Here is a 24,266-nt window from a genome sequence, read left to right on the forward strand (position 1 = left end):
TGTATATTTCCCATCACGGCAAAAAAGCAAGCTATCCAATTTTAATCTTCTAGTCTACCTTCAGATTTTATAGATTAACTGATATATTATCACAAGCCGCTGTCCATAGAGGCTGACTTTAGTAGTAACCACCAATATATTTGGAGTTTAACAGCTATCGAAATGTTTTAGCCGGTGTTGATTATAAATGTCCACGAGGATAGACTGCGTTCAAAACAAACCAAATAAAACAAATATAGGATTATATTCAGTGAAACATTCAATCCAACATATCAAACATTGGAGTACCATCAATGTTTGCACATTGCACAAGCTGTATACAGACTCGCCTACACAACGGGTTCAAACCTATAGTTAGGTCAGTAGATAAACCAGCTAAAATTCTATAATCCCATTTGCCACATTTCTTAACGTCGGCACGTATCAGCTACTAAGCCACTATGTTTCTAAGTTCTTTTCAAAATACCTCAAACCATGTTAATGAAAATAGCTCAACCAACACACATTGTTAACATAAAAAATAATCTGAGTTGAGTTGTAACATTAGAAAGAAAACAAGCAACACGCGGGGACATCGCATCGACTCCTATACACAAACATCTTATCACCCTGATATGCGAATCTTTTGCGGATATGAAACAATAACTAAAAAGGGTATAAATTAAATTAAGTATTACCATTTCAAACCACTAAGAATGTCTTAAAACGTCTAAGGCATCTTTACGAAAACTTATTGTATTTTTTTCTTAATTTATTACATCATATATATACATAATTTCGACATAATCATTTATTTAAAACGTAACATATCTCTGGCAGGTCAAGTAAAAAATTAAATAGTAACATTATATAAAATTATATTCTAGAGAAAAGATAAATCGTACTACATCTTGGTAAAATACTAACAATAAATACGCCCCCTGTAATTCTTATGTACCTTTATGCATAGTTGTTTCCATAAGGTTTACCTCAACCAATTTTGTATTAAGTCGGCGCAATGCCAAGCTATGCAAATAAAGTCAAGTCTTCGATTCAAACTCAACGCGTCGCCGCCTCAATGCGAGTGGAGGAAGATTTCTATCAATTACTACTATAACCAATTTCATTGAAAAACGGTACCGTTGAGAGAGAGTCGAAGCAAAAATTCTTAAGGAAACGACTAAGTACAAGCATGTAGTCGTTGAGGTCCTATGAACCACCATGTTTCACAGATATGACATCTCCAGGAAACATCGGACTGTATTGGTGATGTCCTTCTCTCAAAAATATAACTTTACAATGGATTTTCTCAAAGGAAAGATTCTGATTCAACCAATTATTAAATAGTAACATGTAGACCGCTCGCTTTAGATAGCTCGGACGCTTTTAGCCAGAATTAACAATACAGTGCTAACGTTATATCTATTATGTGCAATTAAACCTAGTGTACACTTGAGGCCGCTACACGCTACGCCATCTCACAATGTTATATTATACTAATGTTCGCTCTGTCGCCTCAAACATACACCCGGGTGTTGGTAATTCGACAATCAATAAAACATTTTATACTTTAGTATATAATATACTCCAATAATTTCTATAAAAACAGATTACACATGAAAGTTTTAGTGGGAGTGACTTTTAACATTACTTTTTATAGAAAAGCACAAACCTACACATGATTGTCATTCTTTAAGGTATGTGCAGTAGCTATGTACAGGCATCACTAATATTTATTATCACAATACCGTCAATGTAAATACAAAAGGAATTCTATTAAAATATTTTAATTCATTCGACAGTCATGGCAATATAATTTTCTATTTCCATGAAGCTAATCACTGGGTAATTTGAGCATTCTATAAAGTTAACTGTAATGTCAAGCTAATATATTGGATGTAATGTTACAAAATGAATTAATCGTAGATATAGTAAGCGTACATTTTTAAACGACATAATATAAGATTAACGATTCACGTACTTTGTTAATTGGCGCATCTTAAACCGTTCAATATTATATCATGCATATCATCAAACTTGATTACTGAAATGTGTCCAACAGTTATAATAAACTTTCTTTAAATATTACAAGCATCTGCAGCAAGCAGATTTTAATTTTAACGGTAAATACAATAACTCTTTATAGTACACTAACATCTTGTTTACATAGTTAATCAAACAAGCTTCGACAGGCACATTTTACTATTCAAATTCTTGTCTAAACAATGTTACTTGTATACACGGTGAAAATGCTTTACATTGCCGAATCACCCCAAACGACTTTGCCTGGTTGAATCGAGACTCACGACGGTTGGCACAGCCTCGGAGGCAACACTAACGGTTCAGTCCCGCATCCCGTTTAACCAACAAGCTACGATTACATTTAACATAAACAAAAACACCTGAGAACATATTAGTTACTGGCGGGAGGCCACGCGTTTCACTGGATATGGATAAGGCGTTACACACCGAGCTTGAGTCGCTGACGGAGCCGTGGCCTCGGCACGCAGCGGAGCTATCCTCGTCACCACGCCGGATCAACTCCACATTATTTATAAATCCTTTATTAAATACGAACAACCGAACGTTTCTGATATGAACATGACATGTGTTTTAAACATAAACAAACAACTTTCTAATGCCACCGATTAAAGAAAATATATATTCTATACATGAAAAAATATGATGTATAATACTCGATATTGTCACTTTACCCACGTGAGACGTCGTCCGCTTCGGTGACAACCCTATTGTTAATGTCTATTCGACAGGCATACAAAGCTACTGTTATAAATCATTATAAAAGCATTTTCTTCTAGCAGGACTACTCTGTGGCCTGTGTCTATTACACTTCTGGTTAGGATCCGATTCCTACATGAATAAATAGCGGTAAAGGAAGTCAAATATTGGTGTTAGCGATGTACATTAATGTAGATAAGGCTATTATTTGTTGCGTATCCATGCGATAGTAACACAGCACTTAAGCGTAGCACACTCATATAATTTTATATTCTTAAATCCGAAGCAAATAAATTATACAGTGGTCCAGCATACGAAATGATTCACTATACTATGACGGGAACGCGGCTGCGTTGGCGGCGGTCCCGTGCCGTGGTACTATCGCGTGGGGTGGTGTCTAGGTGTCTCGCCCCTCTGCCCCGGAGTGTCTCCGTCAAGCGAACCAGGGAGCGCACATTGTGGCTCAGTTGTATATTTTGATGGCCTTCTCTAAATAGTTAACGCGGGATCGCTTCGGCGTCTTGTTAATGTGCTCGAGACCGAGCCACGGCCGCGCTGTCGCGTCTGGAAGTGACAGATCTATATTAAATTTTAGCACAAATTCTTTTGAGGATTGGCTCAATTGTAACATTATATGTTATAGCCGAAAATGTTTCAAGTCTTGAAAATATTAGAATTTTGTTAATCTTTAGATAAAAAACAGAGTAGATACTCACTTGCGTTACTACTTGGCCTGAAGTCGTAAATGTTTATTGTCGCTCCTTCACTTATGTAATTAGGTCTGCCATTTGTCACTATAGCAAAATTGTACTGAAACCAAAAAGAAATCCGTTAACCTTTCGAAAATCAAGCGATCTGGGTCTGTGGCAGTGTTGGACACACCATTTATTTATGTTGATAATTCCTAAGTATAACATGTATTTAAGTGATGTACCTTTTCCCACTCCTTGTCGGGTATATCGAGTTTCTTCTGCAAGCGGTCCTTGACGGCCTGGAAGGGCTCGTTGTGTTTGACGCGCGTGTAGAACGGAATGCCGAACGTCGCGTACACTTGCTTGTGGAAATGCGCGCACGGCACTGTTATTTCGTCCTCCTTGAATACAAATACAAAAAAATATCAACATTGAGATGTATTACGTTCATTTGTTTTTTGTTTCATGTCTATCTTTTGATGCAACAATTAACTAAAGTGTATAAAGGAATAAAAAAGTGGAGTGAAATTCATTTGCATTGCATTTAGATGTGCTACTTTTAGTTTTTTAGAGAAGAGACTTACCGCCATATTAATTTCATCTTTAGGTATCTCCTCTATTCTGTACAATCTGGGCGGCGAGATGATCACCTGGTCCAGCGTTAGTTCGGGGTCGGGGCCCGGTAATACTTTGTGACACGACACCTCCACGATTCTTAACCTGCAGCGTTAAATAATTACGTTTTATTGTCGGTACAGAGATACTGTTTCGGATTCATAACACGGGGCAAGCAAAACAAATGTAAAAGAATAAAAACGAAACGAACTAGAGAAATTCACAAACAATCAGTTAATATTTCAATCTATAAGGCGACCATAGAGGATCGTTTAAAGTAGGGGGGTATGTTATGTACGTTTCCAATTTATGGTCTAAATATTTATTGTAAAGATACTTACGTTCCGGAACCGTCTGGCGACATTTCGACGACTTTAGCTGCCTCTTGTAAAATGTCTGACACTTTTCCACCTTTGTTTGGATATAAAATTAATTCCTTATCTTCTTTATAATTAGGACCAACCTGGAAATACAAATAACGAAACTTTAAAATGATGAAAATAAAAAATGTAAAACAAAACTTTTTTTTTTTTTAATCTTTAGTTAAAGGGAGATGGTTCAAATAAAACAAAACTTATATGATGGGTTCAAAAAACATGACTTGTGATGTTTTTTCAAATTAATCAAACATTCTGTAATATTGGTATCCATCCATTTAAAATGGTAACTTACCCATAAACATTTAAACTGTTTCTTGTTATCCAATTCATTAACTTTAATAGATAAAATCTGGTAGAACAATTTCTTAGGGCACTTTGGTTTACAGTACACTAGCAAATCTTTAAGTATTCCGTCGTATGAGTATCTAAGAGGGAGGCCGGGGGTGTCCTTGTAACTGAAACATACAACAATACTTTTTAAACTGACCAATGAAATGGAAACAAAGAATATTTTGTTGTGGATTACACAACTAACATAAGACGGCATGACAGTATACATTTGAAAAAATCTCCAATCTGTAATAACCAAATAAATATCAATAAAGGATCTTAGCACTACTGGCCGGTTCTTACTAAATCATCATGATATTATGTAAGATTATTCAATGTACCTGACGACTCTTGTTTATTCAATTCTTTTTTCTAAGGATATCTTTTAAAGGGTCAGTTCGTATATGTACTCACTTTTGACACTTGAAGAACTGTATTAAGTATGGGTCCACGTTGAGCCTCTGTCCCACAGCCCGCGCCATCTGATCATAGCGCATCTGCATCGACAGCTCCATTGTGAACCTAAATAACATTAGCACATTATAAGGTGCAATATTGTATATAAACTCTTTAATACTACATACAACTACCACCAATGAGAAATTATTACCAATAGGCATAACAACTACAGCAATTAAAATATGTAACTTTCCAATAGACAATAGGTTATGCAATTAAATTAAGTTCATAATCAAAACAACACATCCCTTTTGTGAATCACATATCCTTACAAATGATTTACGAACGATTGGTCGAGATATCCAGGGAGGCAAGCATGCATAATGGTCATTTACATGTATAAAATCACAATAAAAAACTCTATACAAAAAATAAGAAAATTGTATAACAGTTTATAATAATTACATGAATAGTATACAAATAAAATGAACTGTCACAGAAGAAAAGAGAATGTTGGCTCACCCAGGATCATTAGGCACAGTCTTATCAACAAACTGCACTTCCACCTTGTAGAAGATATACTTGAAGTAGTCCTGGCAGGTGGGCAGCTCGAGGTCCTCATGTCGGTGGTCGGCGCGCTCGAACACGATGATGTCGCCGTCCATCAGCTCGTCCAATACCTGGCCGCGTGCACACGACTCAACCCGAGGGTAGCCCGCCTTATGCCCTCCGTCCGCCGGTTGCATATACACCAATACGTGACACTTGCGTTACATAATACTACTTCTACTTTATAATTATAGCTTTATACATTAAAAAAAAACAGGTATAGAGTATATTGATAATATTTTTTTGTTTTGTAAACGCATAGTCACATATTCGTGTTGAAGTTTTCTTTTTTTTTGACGAAGGGCAAAAGTGGGCATGACACAGAAATAAAACTGCAAGTGTATGTTCATGAAAACGGAACAAAACTTGCTTCAAATCAATCTTAAAGCATTAAATGGTAATAGAGAAATGATAAAGCCAAATACCAAGACATCTTATGGCACTTTTCACACAATGTTTCAATCACTTTTTGGGAAAAATTGCACTTATAAATATAAATATGCAAAGTCTGTTTTTCGACGTTTAAAGAAGTTTTGAGTGTCCGAAATTTGCCGAAGATGCTGTATAAATATAAATAAATACATAACATACTATACCTGTTTCAGAAATACCTGAATGTAGGAACGAAACTAGAACTAAAATATATCATAACAATATACTAAATAATTAACAAAAAAAATTCAGTAGGTACAAATACATTTTAAAATAGAAAACAAAAATAAATAAACATTTTTATACTGGATCAGCAGATATACTTTTTTATATAAAATACTTTGGTAGATATAGAAACTAAATAGGTTTGTACTTGTATAATACTTATTATCTATGCTTACAACTAATATATGGTTGTATAGGATAAAACTGATAAATAATACCTTTTCGAGAGGTTCATTGTAGTTGCTGATCTTCTCCACGAAGTCTGGTTTAATTTCTTCATATAATACGAGAGGTGTATCAGGTTGGAAGCCTAGAACAAATAATTTATCACCTACATTACTGTGACTCATGACACTGATGGCATACAAAATCTGTATAATAGTATAGAGTATAGACGCAAGTTAGGCGTAAGATTCCCTGTGATACTAATTTACACGGAACTAAAGTCAAGACACAATAATATTGAAAAAGTTCTATAGTTCAGAATCACATTTTGAAACAATTTGTAAGAGGACCAAACATATTTTAAAAGTACATGTTTAGAATGCAATGCTAGAATTACCTGCTCGCTTATTCAATATCGGTATAAGGTCAGCGGGCTTGCTCGCAATAGGAAGATAATGATGTCCACAGTAATGGATGCGCTTTTGCTTCGGGTCGTAGAACTTGAAGAACAGTACTACGTCATTCTCCTTGTCGAAGGTAGGCAGTGCGCTGAAGCCGGAGTCCGGCGGCAGCATCTCGAGGAAGATGTTCCAAGGGTTCATGTTTTCGGACACGTCGGCCACGGTCTTGTGTTGATCGTTGAGGATGTCTAAGCAAGTAGGTCTGCACGTCTGTAGAAAAGAAGTCATTTTAACACTCGTGTATTTTCCGATTCCCTTCAATTTATATTTTATTTGATGTTGTTTTTTTACTAAATTGTGTGTATTCTTTACTAAAAAGTGTATAATTGAATTCTTTGGGCGTGAAGCAATGAAGCTAAAAATGCTATATTTTAATGATCACATACAATAAACTCACAAATATTTGGACATTTTCATAATCGAAAACCTTTTGTTTAGCAATAAAAACAAAAGTCCAAAGTGATATTATGTTGTTTCTCTTGAGATTACACTGATTCCGTACATGTTCCGCGCTAATTACGTTACGAATATGTGATAACACAGTAGAACGAAATTGATTCTGCGTTATAGAGATCTTTATACTGATTAAAGTCTACTAATTGTACCGTAATTAGCAGCAAATGTTCTTGTTAATTACGTGTACATAACTAAGAACATTCTCGTTCACAATACCATTTCAGTATGGAATTCGAAGCATAGTCTAAGGTATTGACATTTATTGTTATTTATCCAAGTGATCTCTTGAAAGAATAAGCTAACCTCAAAATATTATAAGCTACGGCGCAAAAAAACCACAGTCATTTGTCGCACGAATCGTCCAAAGGTATTAGCATTAATAATGATTATAAGCGATTCACTGTATTATTTCAATCAAGGATGAATTATCAAGTAACGGCACGATCTTGGTGATAATTGACATAATTAGATTAAACAAGAAAAAGTGTAATTTCAAACAAATCGACGATTACTAGTGATTTTGTAAATATTTATGATAGCTTATAGAAAATGCATAGTTGTATAAAATAATCATTTAGTAATGTATCATGATAAGCATTATACCCCACAACAAAGTATTTTGTGCTTAACTAAGAGTTATATATATGTCATAACATTTATCAGTCTCTCTAGTAAAAGTCGTGTACGCTGATTAGTGGGTGTCACTTACAATCAATTTAAAATCTGTATAAATAAGTGAAAAAGACACTATCAACAATTAACTAAACAGCTTATACAACGTTTAGTAGTAAGGTTTTAAGAGTGCAGTCCAGTACCTGGTTGGAGCGCGCGCTGAAGGGCCAGGGCCGCAGCTGCTTGAGCGGGTACTTGAAGTTGTCGGCGAGCATCTCCATGAGCTCGGCCACGGTGGCCTGCTTGCGCACGCGGAACACGCGGAAGTGCGCGCGCTCGGGGTCGTACAGGTCGTTGCCCTGGTGCCCGTCGAACGCCTCCTCCAGCACCACGTTCACGTTCATGTACAGGTGCGCCTCGTTGCGCTCCTTGCGACGGATCTGACCACACGCAGAATACAAATTAACTTATCTGCTGCAATTGGATGCTCAAAGCACAGTGAGTTATCAGGCGAGTCATAATGGTGACTTCAAAAGTGGATGAATTTAAGTGAATATAATATATATTATATTAACTTACGGTTTCGATTCTCTTTTCCTCAGCGAGCCTTTCGCTCAGTTCTGTAGGAATGTCAGCTTGAGTGACCTCTTGCAAGACAGTCTTCAACTGTGAATCCCTGAAAGTGACAAAATATGATAAAATCAAGCAATAATATCCAGTATACTAGAGTGCTTCACTTTAATAACATGTGGTAGTAAAACAATCCTACATGTGGGAGTGGCAAGTGGGACTGTAATGGTATAAATAAACGTATTCCATATTGTAGTGATAAAAGTGTGCTTACCTAATATAAACCAACATGTAAGCGTTGGTGCAGTGGCGCACGGTCAGCGCCATGTCCTCGTCGTGCCCGCCGTAGTTGTACTCGATAGCCTCCTGCTTCGTGCAGCGGGACACCACGTCGTCGTCGAACTTGCACCACTGGACAATAATGTGTCATTATTAATTTTGAACCAGATTTTGTATGAAAGCCGAGATTCGGGTGCAAAACTTCGGCGATTTCAGCTCTAAGATTGTGGTCTACGTTTAGACTGCACTAAAGTTAACCGTCGCGGTCTAAATGCTTTTCTGGGTTTTGGGTACTAAGACACTGCATAAATTACAATTATCGCAGAACACTGAACTCGAAACTTTGACCGCTAGACTGCCCGTAGTGTAATAAGTTGCAAGAAAAGTTTTGTAATGTTTCTAAGTTGCCACACTTGACGATATTCAATGGTCGTACATGTAATCCGATATTGCTTCATAATGTAGTACATTTCTAAAGCTTCATACTATCCATGTTCGTCTGAAGATTAGAGTTATTACAAATATCCGAAACTAACTATATAAATTCGGTTCTAACTCAAATCAAATTAGGTACATTACCATATTAATACCGTAATACATAACAAAAATCGATGACAATACAGGAATGAATAAAGGATGACAATATAGTCAAAGGAAGACACATATTATTATTATAGCAGTTGCCTATTTCCAATAGGATAAAGGTGATGACGCATTGTAATAGCAATCAATTTTGTATTGTTTATAAGTTTAGCAGTAAAACCGGTTGTACCTGCTAAAGGTCGAACAACTCGCAAAAATAGCAAATACATTCTAATCTTTAAAAAAACTTTGATTTACGTATTATTGCACTGTAAACGTACTTTTGCACTGTAATATCGGTTTAGGTTATATCACCTGAATATACATTTTTTATTTATAATCAATTGTTCATAATCATTCAGATAAACTAGTGCAAATCATCATATTGTTGTTTATAGAGGGGTATCGGTGTTTGCATTGTAGCCTACTTTAGCGTCGTAATAAATGACATCCGTAATTTATGTTCACGAAAACTTTATGGCTTTCTTCCAAACTTTTTGCATGCATAGTCAAGGAGAATAGCGGAGTTCAAACTCTTAAATATATTTTCGCTTCACTTTATCAATATGTCAAAAATTCGAATATAAAATCCTGGTAATGCTTTTCTGCATAATATTGTACCATACAAAAGATTTATAATTCTCGATTTCTTGACATTGCGTCAATGTTGCACTAAGGATCGTCAACTTCACACGCCTATTAATATATTACAAACGGCCGGCCACAGCTGCGCCCGGTTTAAAAAATTATTTTACAAGCAAAACTTTATAACTTTTACACATAAACCTTGATCTTGAATCACCCTAACTATTAACAAAAACCGCATCAATATCCGCTACGTAATTTTAAAGATACTATACATACATACAGACATAGGGACAAACGCGGGAAGCGACTTTCCTCTAAACTATGAAGTGATATTTTATATAATTAAATTATTTTAAGTGTTTAGTGTAATTGTTATTTACCTTCCCATCGCCTTTAGGGTTAATGAAGACCACATAGTGTCCTCCGTGGTTGTCTCCCGAGTGAACCAGCACCGCGTGTAGTGTGTAGTCGGCCGGTGTTTCTGGCTTCTCTTGTAGGTAAGCGTCCAAATTGATGTGCTCGTAGAATTCAAACCTAAGATCATAAACGATTTTAAACTCTTACGACTTGTACACATAATATAATAGTATAACGGCTGTTACATCGGTATATTCCCAGTTGTCCCCTCTAATACTGTCTCCTGGGATGACAAGTGGTAATGTAAGTAAGCAGAAAATTCCCAATTGTCACCCCAAGGAGACAGCATAGAGGGGACAACTATAAATAGGAATACACAACAAGTAAGGTATCCTAACCTTGTATTTTCAATCACATTTAAGACTTGTTACATCAAAATATTATGGGCTCACAAAATTATTAGAATAGTAAAAGACTTGATGGGAATTATTTGGGAAAGTTCAAATTGGCCAGTCTATTTCAGTAATCAAAGTAAATCAACTTGCTAAATGTTATCACTGTCGAAATTTTGGCAAAAGGTCCGCTACTAATAGCACTCACATCCAAAAATATCGCTGCTTATTTGGGCCGTTCTGGTGACTAAGTATTGAGCCGCCAGTACATGTATTACACTAACAAAATTCAGACACAAACAATCTATTTATTAAACAAAATTATATTATATCATCAGCCAGTCAATCAATCAGTCAGTCAGGACAAGTAATTTTAAATCTATAGATTATTCTTTGGTCTCTACCCAATGGCCTACACCCTTATAGGGAAAAGGCGTGATTTTACATACGTATGTATTTATATAACTACACTTACCTATCGTTAAACTTGACGGAGCTATCAGTAATAGGGTCGTACTGGAACCTCATCAGGTGTAGATGTAGTACGGGCGGGAACGAAGCGAAGATAACTCCCTTCTCCGCCTCTTGCAGGCCGTGCTCGCCCGCGTCGTACTTGTTCTCACCGTCGAGCGTCTCCGTGCTGATGTAGTCTTTGAATGATTCGTCGACTGAAAGTAAACAAATTATATTTAGTTTCATACTACTGGTTAGAAATGTAGCAAGCTAGTTGAAATTGCAATTTTTTGTTTGAAATTCGTTAGAACAATAAAAGTATTGTATATAGTAGACAAAAACTATGTCGTTTCATTTAAATTACTAGATCAAGATAATTTAGTACCCATTATTAATTGGAAGTTAAAAATACTTTTATGTTTACATATGTTTGAATTAAATGTACTAAGTCATAAATAAACGGAGGATCGATCTCGACCGATAAATCAATAGTTCATAAAGCTATATAACTCAATTGAATCAAATGTCTCTAATAGCTTTTACTCACTGTTTTTCTTTCCCTTGATATTAAGTTGTATATCGTAGAAGGTTTCCACACGCGTACTGGACACGTTCACATTCTTACACTTTATGTATGACGTCATCTTGCCCTCGAACAGACGCGGCACGGTACCCTCTACGCATGTGCCTTTCATTTTACTTTCCAATTTATCTAACAATACCTAGAAAATGTATAAAAATATTAAGTTTATTTCGATGTTGTTCACTTCTGATTTACCAAAGTGAAGAGGATAAGGAGTGAATTTATAATTGAATGTGCCTTGCCATTCAGAAGATGAGGAAATCTTATTAATGTAGTCCTAGTCGTAAATTATAATAAGTTACTCATTGTCAAGTTTGTGTCCTGTAAATTGAGGCATCACATGACACAGACATTGCTGTGATGATAGCGATAGAGTGCAGACCTGAGTAGGATACAGTAAAAGCTTTGACTACAGTATATTATATATTGATATTTCGTGGTACTTACCCTAAGAAATTCCTGCACATCATGCTGCATAAAAGAATCTAGTGTCTCCCACCCAAAACTTTTAGTCAGCTTCTTTGTGCCCACTGGTTTGTCCGAGAATTGTAATTCATAGAATACTCTCTGTAGTGCTAATGCAACAGACCTGAAAACATTATTACAATAATCAATTTCACCATTACTACCAAATATTAAGCAATAATTGCAACTGATTACGTCGGTGATAAAGACAATGAAATCTAATTTTACCTGGTACTGTCATCAGACTCTGTCGGCATCTTGTAAACAGCCTTTCGTAGTTGATTTGTGAAATACAACGTTTGTAACAAAGAGTTCATGTAACAAGTCGCGCCTTGATTCTTTAGACCTAAAATAAAAAGATAATTAAGATTTACCAAACAGATAACGAAGACATCTGATTTGAATAAACATACTATAAAACTGAATTTGTAATATAATTATGGAGAAATTATGCGCACCTTTCGCGCTCGTAAATTCTCGGAACTTAGATCTTAGTATAAGATAATTGAGAGATCAGGAGCCTTAACATATCACAAGTTTATTTTGTCCAAGGATATTTTAATTTAAGAATTATCTTTTGTCATTAATATAACATTAACACCCACATCAAATAACGTTTCAAACAATACTAACCAACATATCCGGTATGTTTCTTTGAGTCCCATGAGACGCCGTGCGGAGCCTCCGCCGTGACGTGCACCTCCAAGGTGATCGCGTCGTCCTTTATGTACCCCTTCTCCGGATCCAACACATCATTCCATGCCATGAAGTGGGAGAAACCCCAATCATTCTCTTTACTGTTGAGTACAAACAAATTAACACGATAAAATATGTTTTTGTTTGTCAAAAATATTTAATCACGAAGATAAACACATAGATAACAATAGATACCTGTAAAACAAGTGCTGAATCTTTCTAAAGAAAGGTTCAGTTTCGGGTTTGTGAGAAATGAGTCTTAGCTCAGCCATGGCATAGCAGGACCAGCTCGAGGACTCACTCTCACCATTGCACTGAAGGAAGAAGCCCAAAGACTTCTGTTGCTGACGATCCGGGGACGGCGCTTGTCTCGGCATCACCATTATCTTCCAAGGAAGGTTCCGCACGTAGCATGGTGGGGACAAAACAGAGTCCTTCAAATTTCTGAAGTTCTGTACCGTGAAACGGAATGTCGCCTCTGATCGCGCCTCGTCGTCTTCCATTTCCGTGTCGAGACAGGCAAGCTGAGATAACAAATAGAAGATACAGCTCATCAATCCGCGAATACTCAATCACAAATACTGTATAGCAAATTATTTCGACATTTTAGCACTACGACGATATATGACTACAAATAATAAATCTATTGTCACACGATTCTGTCACTACACTTGACTTGACCGCCATCGTGACTATCGCAAGGTAAAAAGATACTTTATCATCTGGTAAGTCAGAGATTACTAGTAGTACGATAGTATTTTAGAAATGAATCATGTAGCTTCGTCACTTGCGATTAAATGTAGACATGCGCGGAAACAAGAATCGCAATGTGTAATGCCCAGTCTTCATTGCATTTCATGAACTAATCCTGACAAGGTAAGAAACAATGATATTCTTATTAAAAAAAAACTGGTCAGTTGATGTTTCTATTAAACAAACTCATAGTTAAACATCATTCCTTATTAATTAAACCAATAAGATTAAGGAGAGGAAGTTTTTCTTAAGGCTTATCATCTAACAGCTGATTTTACTATCAGACTTTACACTTAATAAAAAATATGTATGACAAAAATAGATAAGAGGTTATCACTAGCCACTATCAATAAAAAAATTAAACGCTATTTCGTAATAATTGGACATCCGATCTACAAATTAATATAAGATACTATTTATTTTATATTAATTAAATCAGATCTGCAACAACTCAATTATTGTCATATAATAAAAGACAATCTTTAATCTTATTTCTAAATAATGTTTGGGTGGCACCTAGTCTAACTCAATTAGACTGTCTATCTAAACTTGGCTTCATGCTGAGGCTCTCTACTTCCTATAATATGGATATAATATATTGAAAACTTCAAGTTTTTTCTGTACTTCAGTCATAAAGTTAAATATAATTGAACTAGTTATTTCAATTCCATTTATAACTATGTTACAACAAAGTCTATACATTGGTGATATCTTTATACTAGTACATAAGAACTCACCGGCATATCAGAAGATGTGGTCTCCTGGTTTTTCATGACCTCTCCCATGACAACTTCACCGTTAGGACCTTTCATAAGATCGTCCTCCCAAGTCTTGTCCGTGACAGTGTCTACAGTCTCCACTGCAAAGTATGTATAATTACTTATACACAATTCGTAAATAAATAAGTGGAATAACATTTTTAGTATATACTTAATCAAAACTAAGTTATTTGCTATTAAACAGGGCATAAATTAACATTTTCACAAGTTTTGGAGTATTGAACTTGATTGGTACTTAATAATGGTTTTTATAGGTAGGATGTTATAAGTTGTGGTATAAAAATCTTTAGTGATAAATGTAAAATGATACCACCATAATCATACTGAAAAGTACTTTATCTTAGTAGAACAATAGAACATGTTGACTGTAAACTATTGAATAAAGACTGCTAAAATATAGTCAAATCTGAATACCGAAGAGTTATAGGACTATTGAGAGATGAGAGACTGTTAAAACAGTCCTAAAGATGAGAATGAAACAAGACAATGAGTAACATTCACCAATAATCTTAAATTTTTCCTGCCTCTAAATTTTAGCTATCCATAAATAAAGAATTTTAAACCAAATGTTTACCTTTACAATTTACTCAATTATATGACCACTCACTACAGTTTACTTAACATTTACAACAGAAACAAGATGAAACAACTCCATCCATTGTTTTACTGATACATCTGACATTAGCTGTCACACTGACAAAATATTAGAGAAATAATTTGAATATAGCCAGGAACCTTTTTAACAATCACCAATGAACTACCTTGCATATACAAACTCCTTGGATTATTATCAATGAAATGCAGTAGGAAATTAATTCACCAATGAAACAGTTATGAAACTGATTGGATAAAAAACCCATGTAAACAAACACTTTACTGAATAACTAAACTAATTAGGTATATTACACAATATGAATTGCAATAGATTATTAAGTATAAGTCAATGATAAGTTACTGTTATCAGTTATCAACTTGTAATCTGTGGAATCAACAAATTTTTCAACTCAATATGTTCAGATAAATACATCTTGTTTTGTTTATTTTGGCTATTTTTACATCTGTTTCTCATCAGATGGCACTGTAAATTCATTCATGCGTATAATGTTCAGTTTGACATTTAAATCTGCTAAGGTAACCTACACATTGATATAAATAAAGCCAAGTTCGGTGCTTTGCACAATGTTTATATTTAGATTGGTAAATATAAACCTTTTTCTATAAAAAAATTACATAAATTCCAAATAAACATACACATCAAAAGGTAAGACAAAGGTATTCTATATTTAGAAATTCCATTACACTCAGTCAACAGCGACTTGCACTTTTTGGAACAAAGAAAGTTTAACTCTAAATCCAATAGGTAAACACTCAGACACACAATATTATCATACCTTACTCACTCCAGTGATTATCATTTACATCAAAACAGTCACAACAATTAACAATGTCAATATAATGCATACGATTTGAGGTTATGTGGGGTAATCTAGTTAGCTAACAGGTTCAATAACATTTACAAATATATTGGATAAGCAGTTTTCAAAAGTGGCAATGATGAATAATTACTTCATTCAATGTCTTTTTACTCAGAATGTGAACAATGTGTGGGTATAACAGTACATTATAATGTAAATATTGTGACATCACTAACCATCTTGAGTCTCCATCTCCTCCACCTGGTTCACATTGGAGTCGTGCTGCTGCCTGTCCGGGGCAGGCGTGTGGTTCATGTTAGCCGGGCGCGCCACGGGGGACTCTCGCCCACAACTCTTTGATATTTCCTGAACAAATATTTCACTATTGAGACAGACTGTATGCGCACCGTTTATTCACACTTATGACGTCCGACGACTGCACTCCACGTACCTTTAACGCCAGGGGATTACTCCCTTTGCACTTGCTGAAAATCCGTTGAACAAACTTCAACGAACTTTTCTCATCGACACGGATGCCTTGCGTGTTTGGGGTTTTATTTTTCTTCGACGTTAGGCTGTTAATTTTCAAAGAGTGTTTACTAGCGGCGCGGCCGATGTCTGCAAATTTCAACACAAGGGCCCGATAATAGATAGGAACGCTAATAGCACATTCCTAATCTTATAATCATTGCCAGGATTAGTAGATCACTCCGTCATATAGCGGTGAAACAGGAATATTCTACAACGTATCCGGGAAAAGACTTATTTTCGCGAAAATAAACAAAATGGTGGATGTTAATTTAATTTCTGGCTTCGGATGTGTGGCCCGGTTTGATCGACGAATGCACCATTTTATCATTCTCTCACATTCACCATAGTGACGCGAACGTGTATAGAAGATTCCGGTTTTTGACGTCAACTATACAAAAACTGTTTAGATCGTATAGTCCTATACCTCGTTCGTATAATTAATATAATTTTATAAGGCTAACTAGCGCATTTACCTAATATTGGGCTAAAAAGCTATTGAGCAGTGCAGACTTTTCTATTACCAAATTCCAGTCCCACCAATTTATGATAAGTGAAACATGACACAATGATTCTGATTCGACCAACTTTAGTTTATCTCGAACTAAAATCATTTAATAAAAATTAAGTCGGTAGTGAACCGAAATCAACCAACTAAGTTCGGTTGTCTATGATTTTTACGAATTAAAAACAACCAAATCGTTTTAAATTGGTTTTGTTTATAGGGCTTATAGTTAAAGACATTTTTATTGTTTTCACGTTATTGATAATGTAGATTTGCATGACAAAACTTGTGTTAACTTACTTTATAAAGATATTTAATTAATTTTTGTTTTTCGGCAACTGTGTAGGATGCGACAAGTCGACATCTCGACACACTGGCCCCCAGTTTCTGAGTACATTTAGCGGTAGTTTATCTATTCAATAGCGTTGTTTTTGTATGAGTTTTGACGCTATTGAAATTCTGTGGGATGACAAGCATACTGTAAACCGACTTAGATTAATACCTAGACAAGAATAAATATGTACCAATATTTTATTTCATCTTATTTGTCAAGTTACGATATTATTATATATCTTTTTTGGTTTAATTAGTCGCTATTAGTTATTATCACTTCTAAAATATCGATTAATAAACTATACAGTTGGTTTTCATTTGTGGACATCCTTGTCCCTATTCCAGTTGACAAAATTTGACAAGTTGTTTGTTGACACATTTGACGTTTAGTTTGACACGATTTGACACATCAAGCTTCTGATTCGCGAGTTGTAACAGAGAAACACCGGATAAATTGAATATAAAACATGCACACTTTTTCATTTCGTACAGAGATTCTGTAGTAGAACAAAAACATGTTTCCAACTAATCACAAGACAATATTTGTTTTAGACCACACTCCTTACTTTGGTATTTCATCAGATAGTCCAATAGATTTCGATGTTCCTAAAAACCGAGGATACCTTCCTGTGCCTCCGATTTGTAAATCCTTGTGGACCTGCAGTGTTGAAGCTGCTGTTGAGTACTGCCGTATAGTGTGGGATCTCTTCCCAGAAGGAAAATTGGTAAGACCTACCTGTTGCTCACTGATAAACGATTTGTTTTGGTAATCATGATGTTAGTGATGTATGTAAACAAAACAGTAGGTACTCTATGCTCACATCCAATAGTATATTTATATTAGAAAGTACGAATTGTGTTTATCTTTCGGACTGAATTGATTTATTTTGTGAAAAAAAAACAATGAGATTAGAAGATTTTGAAATAGCACAGATAATTTTTTATAACTTTTGTTTATTATAATTTCAGGTGCGGTTTGTAGTCAGTGATTCTGCAGCACACATTTTGAACACATGGGCAGTAACTCAACAAAATCTTACACATGTAAGTTGTAATTAAAAATAAAATTTTGTAAGGCAATATTTAAATATTATTTTTATTTCTAATGCCAATATTAATGGAATACTATGAAGTACAAGATATTTTTATCAGTATAACTACCTCATAGCCTCTTTTCTCAATACATCTTTATCTGCCTCATTTGAGAAACTTTATTTGTAGATTCTTAATGGCCTATGTCTGGTGGGACCTGTTCGTCGAGGGGCCGGCGGTGATGTGGCGGGACTGTGCGCCGCCATCGAAGCCTTGGGTGAATCCTCTCCTGAACAGACATCAAGACCAGCTGAAAGACATTTCCAAAATCGGTAAGATTATAACATATAAAATGTTATTATAGTCTGGCCATCACAAAAATGTCATAATCAAAAGATATACAAACACAAGAGTAAATGTAACATGATGTAGTTCCCACATATGCATAGACCTGATTAAAGTGTGAACTAGGAGGCTTCTGGCCAACAATTACCAAGTACTATATATTGACAATTAGCACTAATTCACATGTAACATTAATTAATTTAACTTTGGATTAATTCAATCGAAATCATTTCTTTCCTTACTATTTTTCCTTCAATATTAAAATCATTTTTCCATTACTACAGTGGGCGCATCATCTGTATAACCAGTGCAAGAGATGATGATTCAATAAGAAGTCTGGCAGAAATAGCACACAACACCCTGGTGCAACAGAACAAGAAAGCCACTATACCACCACCAGCTTCTACTTCAGAAGGTTCACCTACAACACCTCAGTAAGTAATGTGAAAGTTTAAACTTAAGATTGTTTTCATAATTCTGTATATAATCATAATATAGGTTTAGAGATCTGCCATTTAGAAATATATAGACACAATTGTGTACTCATATTGTCTTATAAGTAAAGTACGTAGAAGAAATTATATTCTTAATGTGATTAGTATGTAGTATGGCAGCTCCTTACAACATCAAGATTTGTATTATAAAATGTCAATCATAAGTGTCAGTATATGTTAAATTAACAAATGATTAGATTTTGATTAACTATCATTTATAGTTAATCCTGTGAAGCATAGAAGCATAATGTCATGTTACTATTATTTAAAGTAGTTTAGCATAAAAAAATGTTGTGTTAATTTCAGGCCCCTACTAGTACATTATTGCCATCTAGTTATTATAAATGTGACACCAGAAAAAGCAGAGACTAGAGTTACAAATCAACCACTGACTGAGGTAAGAAGAATATTATGAAATCATTTATATCTTATTGATATTGCATTTAAACTATTTCATTTTAATCACACATATTACATATTAAAACCGCAATGAATAATTGGAATTTTTCACTTTTATAATATTAAAAATATATTATTTTCAGATGGCAGGTGGCCTAATGGGTGTTGAAGTGATAGTATCACGAGCTAGTGCACTAGCTAATCTTCTGGGTAGACTGGTGTTGCCACACTACAGGCTAGCGACAACCACTGTCACTGGTATTCCTATGAAGGTATGTGGAAGAAGCAAACCTAGGCTGTCCAATTTTTAATAACTTATGATAACAACAATATTATTAATGCCTGTACTCAATTGTGGGTGGAAACGGGCTTATTAAATAGATTAGATTATTAATATTCTGCTATACTTCTTTTCAATGTTCTTCTTTTACAGGAAGAACAAAACGCGAGTTCGAGCGCCAATTACGACGTAGAAATTATTCATTCGGCTGAAGCGCATACTGGACTAAGAGCTTCACAAACGCCTGCCGAAGCGGCGGAATCGGTAAGCAACTTAGTTGAACAGTAGCTGCATTTAATTATAAAAATGGGATTGGGCAATATTACTGCAAATACAATAAGAGTGCTAGAAGAACCCAGTTACTATTACCTACCATGAACAGGTACAGTGACCTCTAAAAGTCGCTGAACAGAATCAAATTTACAAAATACCTGTGCTCAACAAAATGCTAAAAGTGTAGTCGCGGCTAAGAAACAACATAACCTCTACACTGGAAATTTACAAAAATCGCTGTACAAGAGTATTCCAAAAGTCCATGTACACTCGTTTTCCAAAAGTCGCTCTTGTGGGGTAGTTTCTTAATTCAGATATTATTCACGGATGATGATTAAATTCAGCTATTTGTATAGCACACAAAGACAATAGAACGTGGAATGGCAAGAGTAACCTCTAAACAATTCTAAATGCAGTGTTTGCAGCAACACAGTTACGTTTTTTAACTTATATTACAGGTTGTGTTAAGATGGTGGACGCCTCGCGGTGCTGAAGGCGGGGCGGGGGGATGTTCCGGTGCTCTATGGCGAGTGACCCCCGCTGACGTGGCCTCTAGACCTTCGGCCTGTCTCGTCAATTTTCTACTCAATGGACGATCTGTTACGTTAGAAGTTCCTAGGTAAGTAACATAAGTTAAAATTTTCCTATTACATTTTATTATTAGTTGTAATATGATGACTCTCTTGGGAATAAACTGTATTTTTGTTTGTATAGGAATATTTAATATGTAGTATTTTTTCAAATCAGCCTGTTGGACGCAAGCCTCCAACTCTAATTGTCCCTTCTACTCGTCGGCGACTTTTAATTATTTGAACAACACAATACATTATGATTTTTAGCAATTTTCATCATTATGGAACATCTTGAGCATAAATAATAATTTTAACATTGGTACTCTGCATGTATTTATAAACTGCTTAACTATTTTGATCTTCCTATCACAAGCCCGGCTAGCTCAGTCGGTAGAGCATGAGACTCTTAATCTCAGGGTCGTGGGTTCGAGCCCCACGTTGGGCGCAATCTTTTTGTTCGTTTTTAATATTCCTTTGTCTATTTTTTTAAATTTTTTATAATAATTAGTCAATATATCTACATATTTCGGTAAAATATTAGTTGTAATATATTTTTTTACTAAGTTTCGTACATGTTTGTATTTTCACAATACAGGAAAGGCGGTGGTCGTTCGGCGTCTCATGTGTTAGCGGCACAAGGTGGGGAGCTATGGATCGGAGCATTAGGTGGACGAACTCCTTATGATGATCCACCAGCGCTCTCTGAGGGTGCTGGAGGAAGGGTCACCGATTATAGGTACACGAGCTTTTTTTAGTCTTTGAAAACTTCTTGGGGGATTGTGGGTTTATTTCTACGTCTTTTGGTATTTCTCACTTGGTTGTACAGTTCTTACTGTACAGCAAAGCTTCTATTCATGCAAACATCGTCAAGAAAAATCCGCTTTTCGAAAAATCTGTCTTATTTTCGACAGTTTTATTCTAGCTGGGTACTTCCAAACGTTCCAAAATATCAACATTTTACGGCAGTAAGATAAAATTCTATAGATTTTAGATTACGCTTTATTTTTCCAGGATAAAAGAGTTTGGTGCTCTTATGCAACAAAACCGCCTTCATCCATTACGTGGTACAGGCTCAAATGGACGTGCACGTGCTCGTTTACAAAGACATACAACGTACTGGCCACTTACTATATCTTCCACACTTATATTTAACCTGGGATCTGTAAGTATGGTGTAATTAAAATAGAGCAATTCTTGCTTTTGAATATTACTCTCGATTGAATACCTGACTTAGTTTTGTGCCTGGGATACAAACTATACCTTGTGCAATGAAACTTACTTTATTGTATCCAATCGTTTTAAAACAAATGAACGAGAAAACAAAAAGTAAGTGCATTGTTGAATCAAAACTTTGACGATGTGGCAGTCAGCTTAATTATTCCAGAATTTTACTATGATAGCTGTTTTATTCGTTTTTTTTTATGTGCCATGACTTAAGACCTAGTAGTAATGTACTTAAATTACTAATATTTTTATTGTTTTTGCAGGTACTAGAACCATTGACTCGTCTAGTAGTTCAAGAAACTTTAACCGATGATGAAGTGGACACGTGTCGCAACGTGCTGTTGTCACTGTTGGGCATGGAGTCGCGACATGAGTTCCCCACCTCTCAGCTACCTTCTAATATGAGGTAACATACAGTTCTCAGATATTATGCCAATAACTTACATTACTGCATTCCTTTTCGGAGAAAAGTAGTGCGCAATAATAGTTAACATTTTTCTATATTTCATTCTCATAACGAGATGACAAGAAATTACAATAAACTGCATATTTCTGGTACAAAAATAAAACTGATGACTTAAGGTAGAGTAAGTACTTTAATCAAGTATCCTACAGATTTCAGGCATATTTGACTTGTATTAATTTAAAAAAAATCTTAATAAACTTTTGCTACTTTAGTTCCATACTTAAACTATTCAGTATTTAGCTGTATTAGTTTTTAACATGATTTAGATCAGGAAAGTAAAGTAGTTAAAAGTAGACATACAAAAGTATTTAAAAATATTTTTTTACTATTACAGGGGCAAGTCATCGGGTCGTCGTGAAGAGTTGTGGCGGCAAGTATGGGCCGAGCTGGAGGCGCTTGTAAGGGCCCATGCAGCCGGGCCTCAACATCGCACCTTACTCAGAGTGCTGCTTGACTGCCGGGCTCATAACAACCATCCCTCTGACGGTAAGAACACTCATGTTATGCATGATTTTATTGCTAATGTTGCATTATGTAAGTGTAGTTAATTAGTACTTTTGAAACCCTTACCTATCCTTTTATTAACTTTTTGTATTCATCTCAGTATGATTTGGACACTAACCTCGAGCTACTAATATGGTTTGATTTTCTTTTAAAGTTGCAATACAGGGATAATAGGGATATTTTGTACCTTAAGCCCTTTTGTAGTTCTAACATAACTTTCCAATTTACTTTAAGGTGAATCCTTTATTCTGATGTGTCTATAAAACTCTTTTGATGACATTGTCAAAAAAAAAACATTAGCTGCCAATCTACTAAATGGCTAAAATTTATTTACAGGCAAAGGAAATTTGATAGTGATGCTGTGTAATGCCCATGTTAAATAGTTAGAAAATTATTTGCTGTTCATTATTATCAAGAAATTTTGAAACAGTCATCACGTATGTCATTTACATGAAAAGGTCACATGAGTCAATACTGCGAGTCAGCCACCCGTCGCGCGCGTTCTAATCGAACAAGTTTCCTTTTGATAGTTCAGACGTGATAAATCACAACAATCGTTTGCCATTCCGCAATCATTTATTTGAAGACAGGATTTCATAGCTCGCCTGATGTAGTTTTTCATCCACCTTTTGTAGCTTTTCATTTACCTTTTGTAGTTTTTTATGACCATGGACCAGAACATGAACCATGGACATGAACCAGTACTATCCTTTTATTCTCCGCTTACGCCTCTCGTCTGCCTATCGCTTTCCGAATGTCGCTTTTTATCAACATATACTTACTTCTCATCTCAGTCGTCACTCTCCTCAGTAGCCGTAGTTTGTAGCCAACCCTTAATACACGATTACAGGAGAATCTCGTGCTACAGTTATCCGCGCCACGACGGACTCGCCGCTGTCGCCGGTCGGCGCGGGCAACGGCGCGGCGGGCGGCGGCGCGGCGCCGGGCGCGCCCGACGTGTGGGCGCCGCGCAACGTGCTGGACGCGCTGCTGGGCGCGCCGCGGCCCCCGCGCCGCGCCGACTTCGCGGGCCGCATGGCGGCCGGCACCAGGGTCGCCACGCTCTACCCCAATTTGAACAAGGACGTCGAAGCCCAGCACTGATTCGGTCTTTGTAAGGCGTGTGCCGCCAATAGTGAGTACGGTCGCGACGAAAGGTCGAATAGACGGTCGTCGCCTATTTTTAAGTTAAAAATGAAATGTAAGTCGATATATCTCCTGCGCGAGTCGATCGAGCGCTTATTGTGAATAAACGATAGCTAAAAGAGGAAAACTGGTTTCAATCGGGGTGGTAAATAAAAAATG

The 24,266-nt window shown here is 35.9% G+C and overlaps 2 protein-coding genes and 1 non-coding gene across 6 annotated transcripts; 2 read left to right on the forward strand and 1 right to left on the reverse strand.

The window, feature by feature from the left end:
- Nucleotides 1–225: 225 nt before the first annotated feature.
- Nucleotides 226–16,870, reverse strand: LOC142974761 (ubiquitin carboxyl-terminal hydrolase 7-like). Of its 3 annotated transcripts, none has more exons than XM_076117261.1 (23): nt 16,458–16,870; nt 16,243–16,372; nt 14,550–14,671; nt 13,255–13,583; nt 12,997–13,160; nt 12,592–12,709; nt 12,346–12,487; nt 11,863–12,037; nt 11,338–11,530; nt 10,494–10,647; nt 8,939–9,075; nt 8,674–8,770; nt 8,298–8,534; nt 6,963–7,236; nt 6,619–6,710; nt 5,657–5,802; nt 5,150–5,257; nt 4,698–4,860; nt 4,367–4,488; nt 3,995–4,130; nt 3,653–3,811; nt 3,435–3,528; nt 226–3,297 (listed from the first exon to the last, which is right to left on the reverse strand). In XM_076117261.1, exons 2-23 carry the CDS (start codon nt 16,319–16,321, stop codon nt 3,182–3,184), a joined length of 3,357 nt encoding a protein of 1,118 aa, XP_075973376.1. In that variant the 5' UTR covers nt 16,322–16,372; nt 16,458–16,870; the 3' UTR covers nt 226–3,181. The 3 variants fall into 3 exon arrangements, with proteins under 3 accessions (XP_075973376.1, XP_075973377.1, XP_075973375.1); XM_076117262.1 differs by having other exon boundaries at nt 226–3,282; nt 5,657–5,814; XM_076117260.1 differs by having other exon boundaries at nt 5,657–5,814.
- An 893-nt stretch (nt 16,871–17,763) lies between these two features.
- On the forward strand, nt 17,764–24,238 carry asun (integrator complex subunit 13 asun). Of its 2 annotated transcripts, none has more exons than XM_076117364.1 (13): nt 17,764–18,097; nt 18,342–18,416; nt 18,594–18,736; nt 19,034–19,183; nt 19,550–19,640; nt 19,786–19,914; nt 20,076–20,186; nt 20,654–20,814; nt 21,363–21,503; nt 21,779–21,929; nt 22,255–22,397; nt 22,792–22,943; nt 23,812–24,238. In XM_076117364.1, the coding sequence occupies exons 1-13, from the start codon at nt 17,888–17,890 to the stop codon at nt 24,063–24,065; spliced, it is 1,911 nt and encodes a 636-aa protein (XP_075973479.1). In that variant the 5' UTR covers nt 17,764–17,887; the 3' UTR covers nt 24,066–24,238. The 2 variants fall into 2 exon arrangements, with proteins under 2 accessions (XP_075973479.1, XP_075973480.1); XM_076117365.1 differs by having other exon boundaries at nt 23,830–24,238.
- Nucleotides 21,140–21,212, forward strand: TRNAK-CUU (transfer RNA lysine (anticodon CUU)). The gene has a single exon. It is a non-coding gene; the product is annotated as a tRNA-Lys (tRNA).
- Nucleotides 24,239–24,266: the final 28 nt, after the last annotated feature.

Source organism: Anticarsia gemmatalis, chromosome 8, assembly GCF_050436995.1.
Source record: "Anticarsia gemmatalis isolate Benzon Research Colony breed Stoneville strain chromosome 8, ilAntGemm2 primary, whole genome shotgun sequence".
Taxonomy (NCBI): Eukaryota; Metazoa; Arthropoda; class Insecta; order Lepidoptera; family Erebidae; genus Anticarsia; species Anticarsia gemmatalis.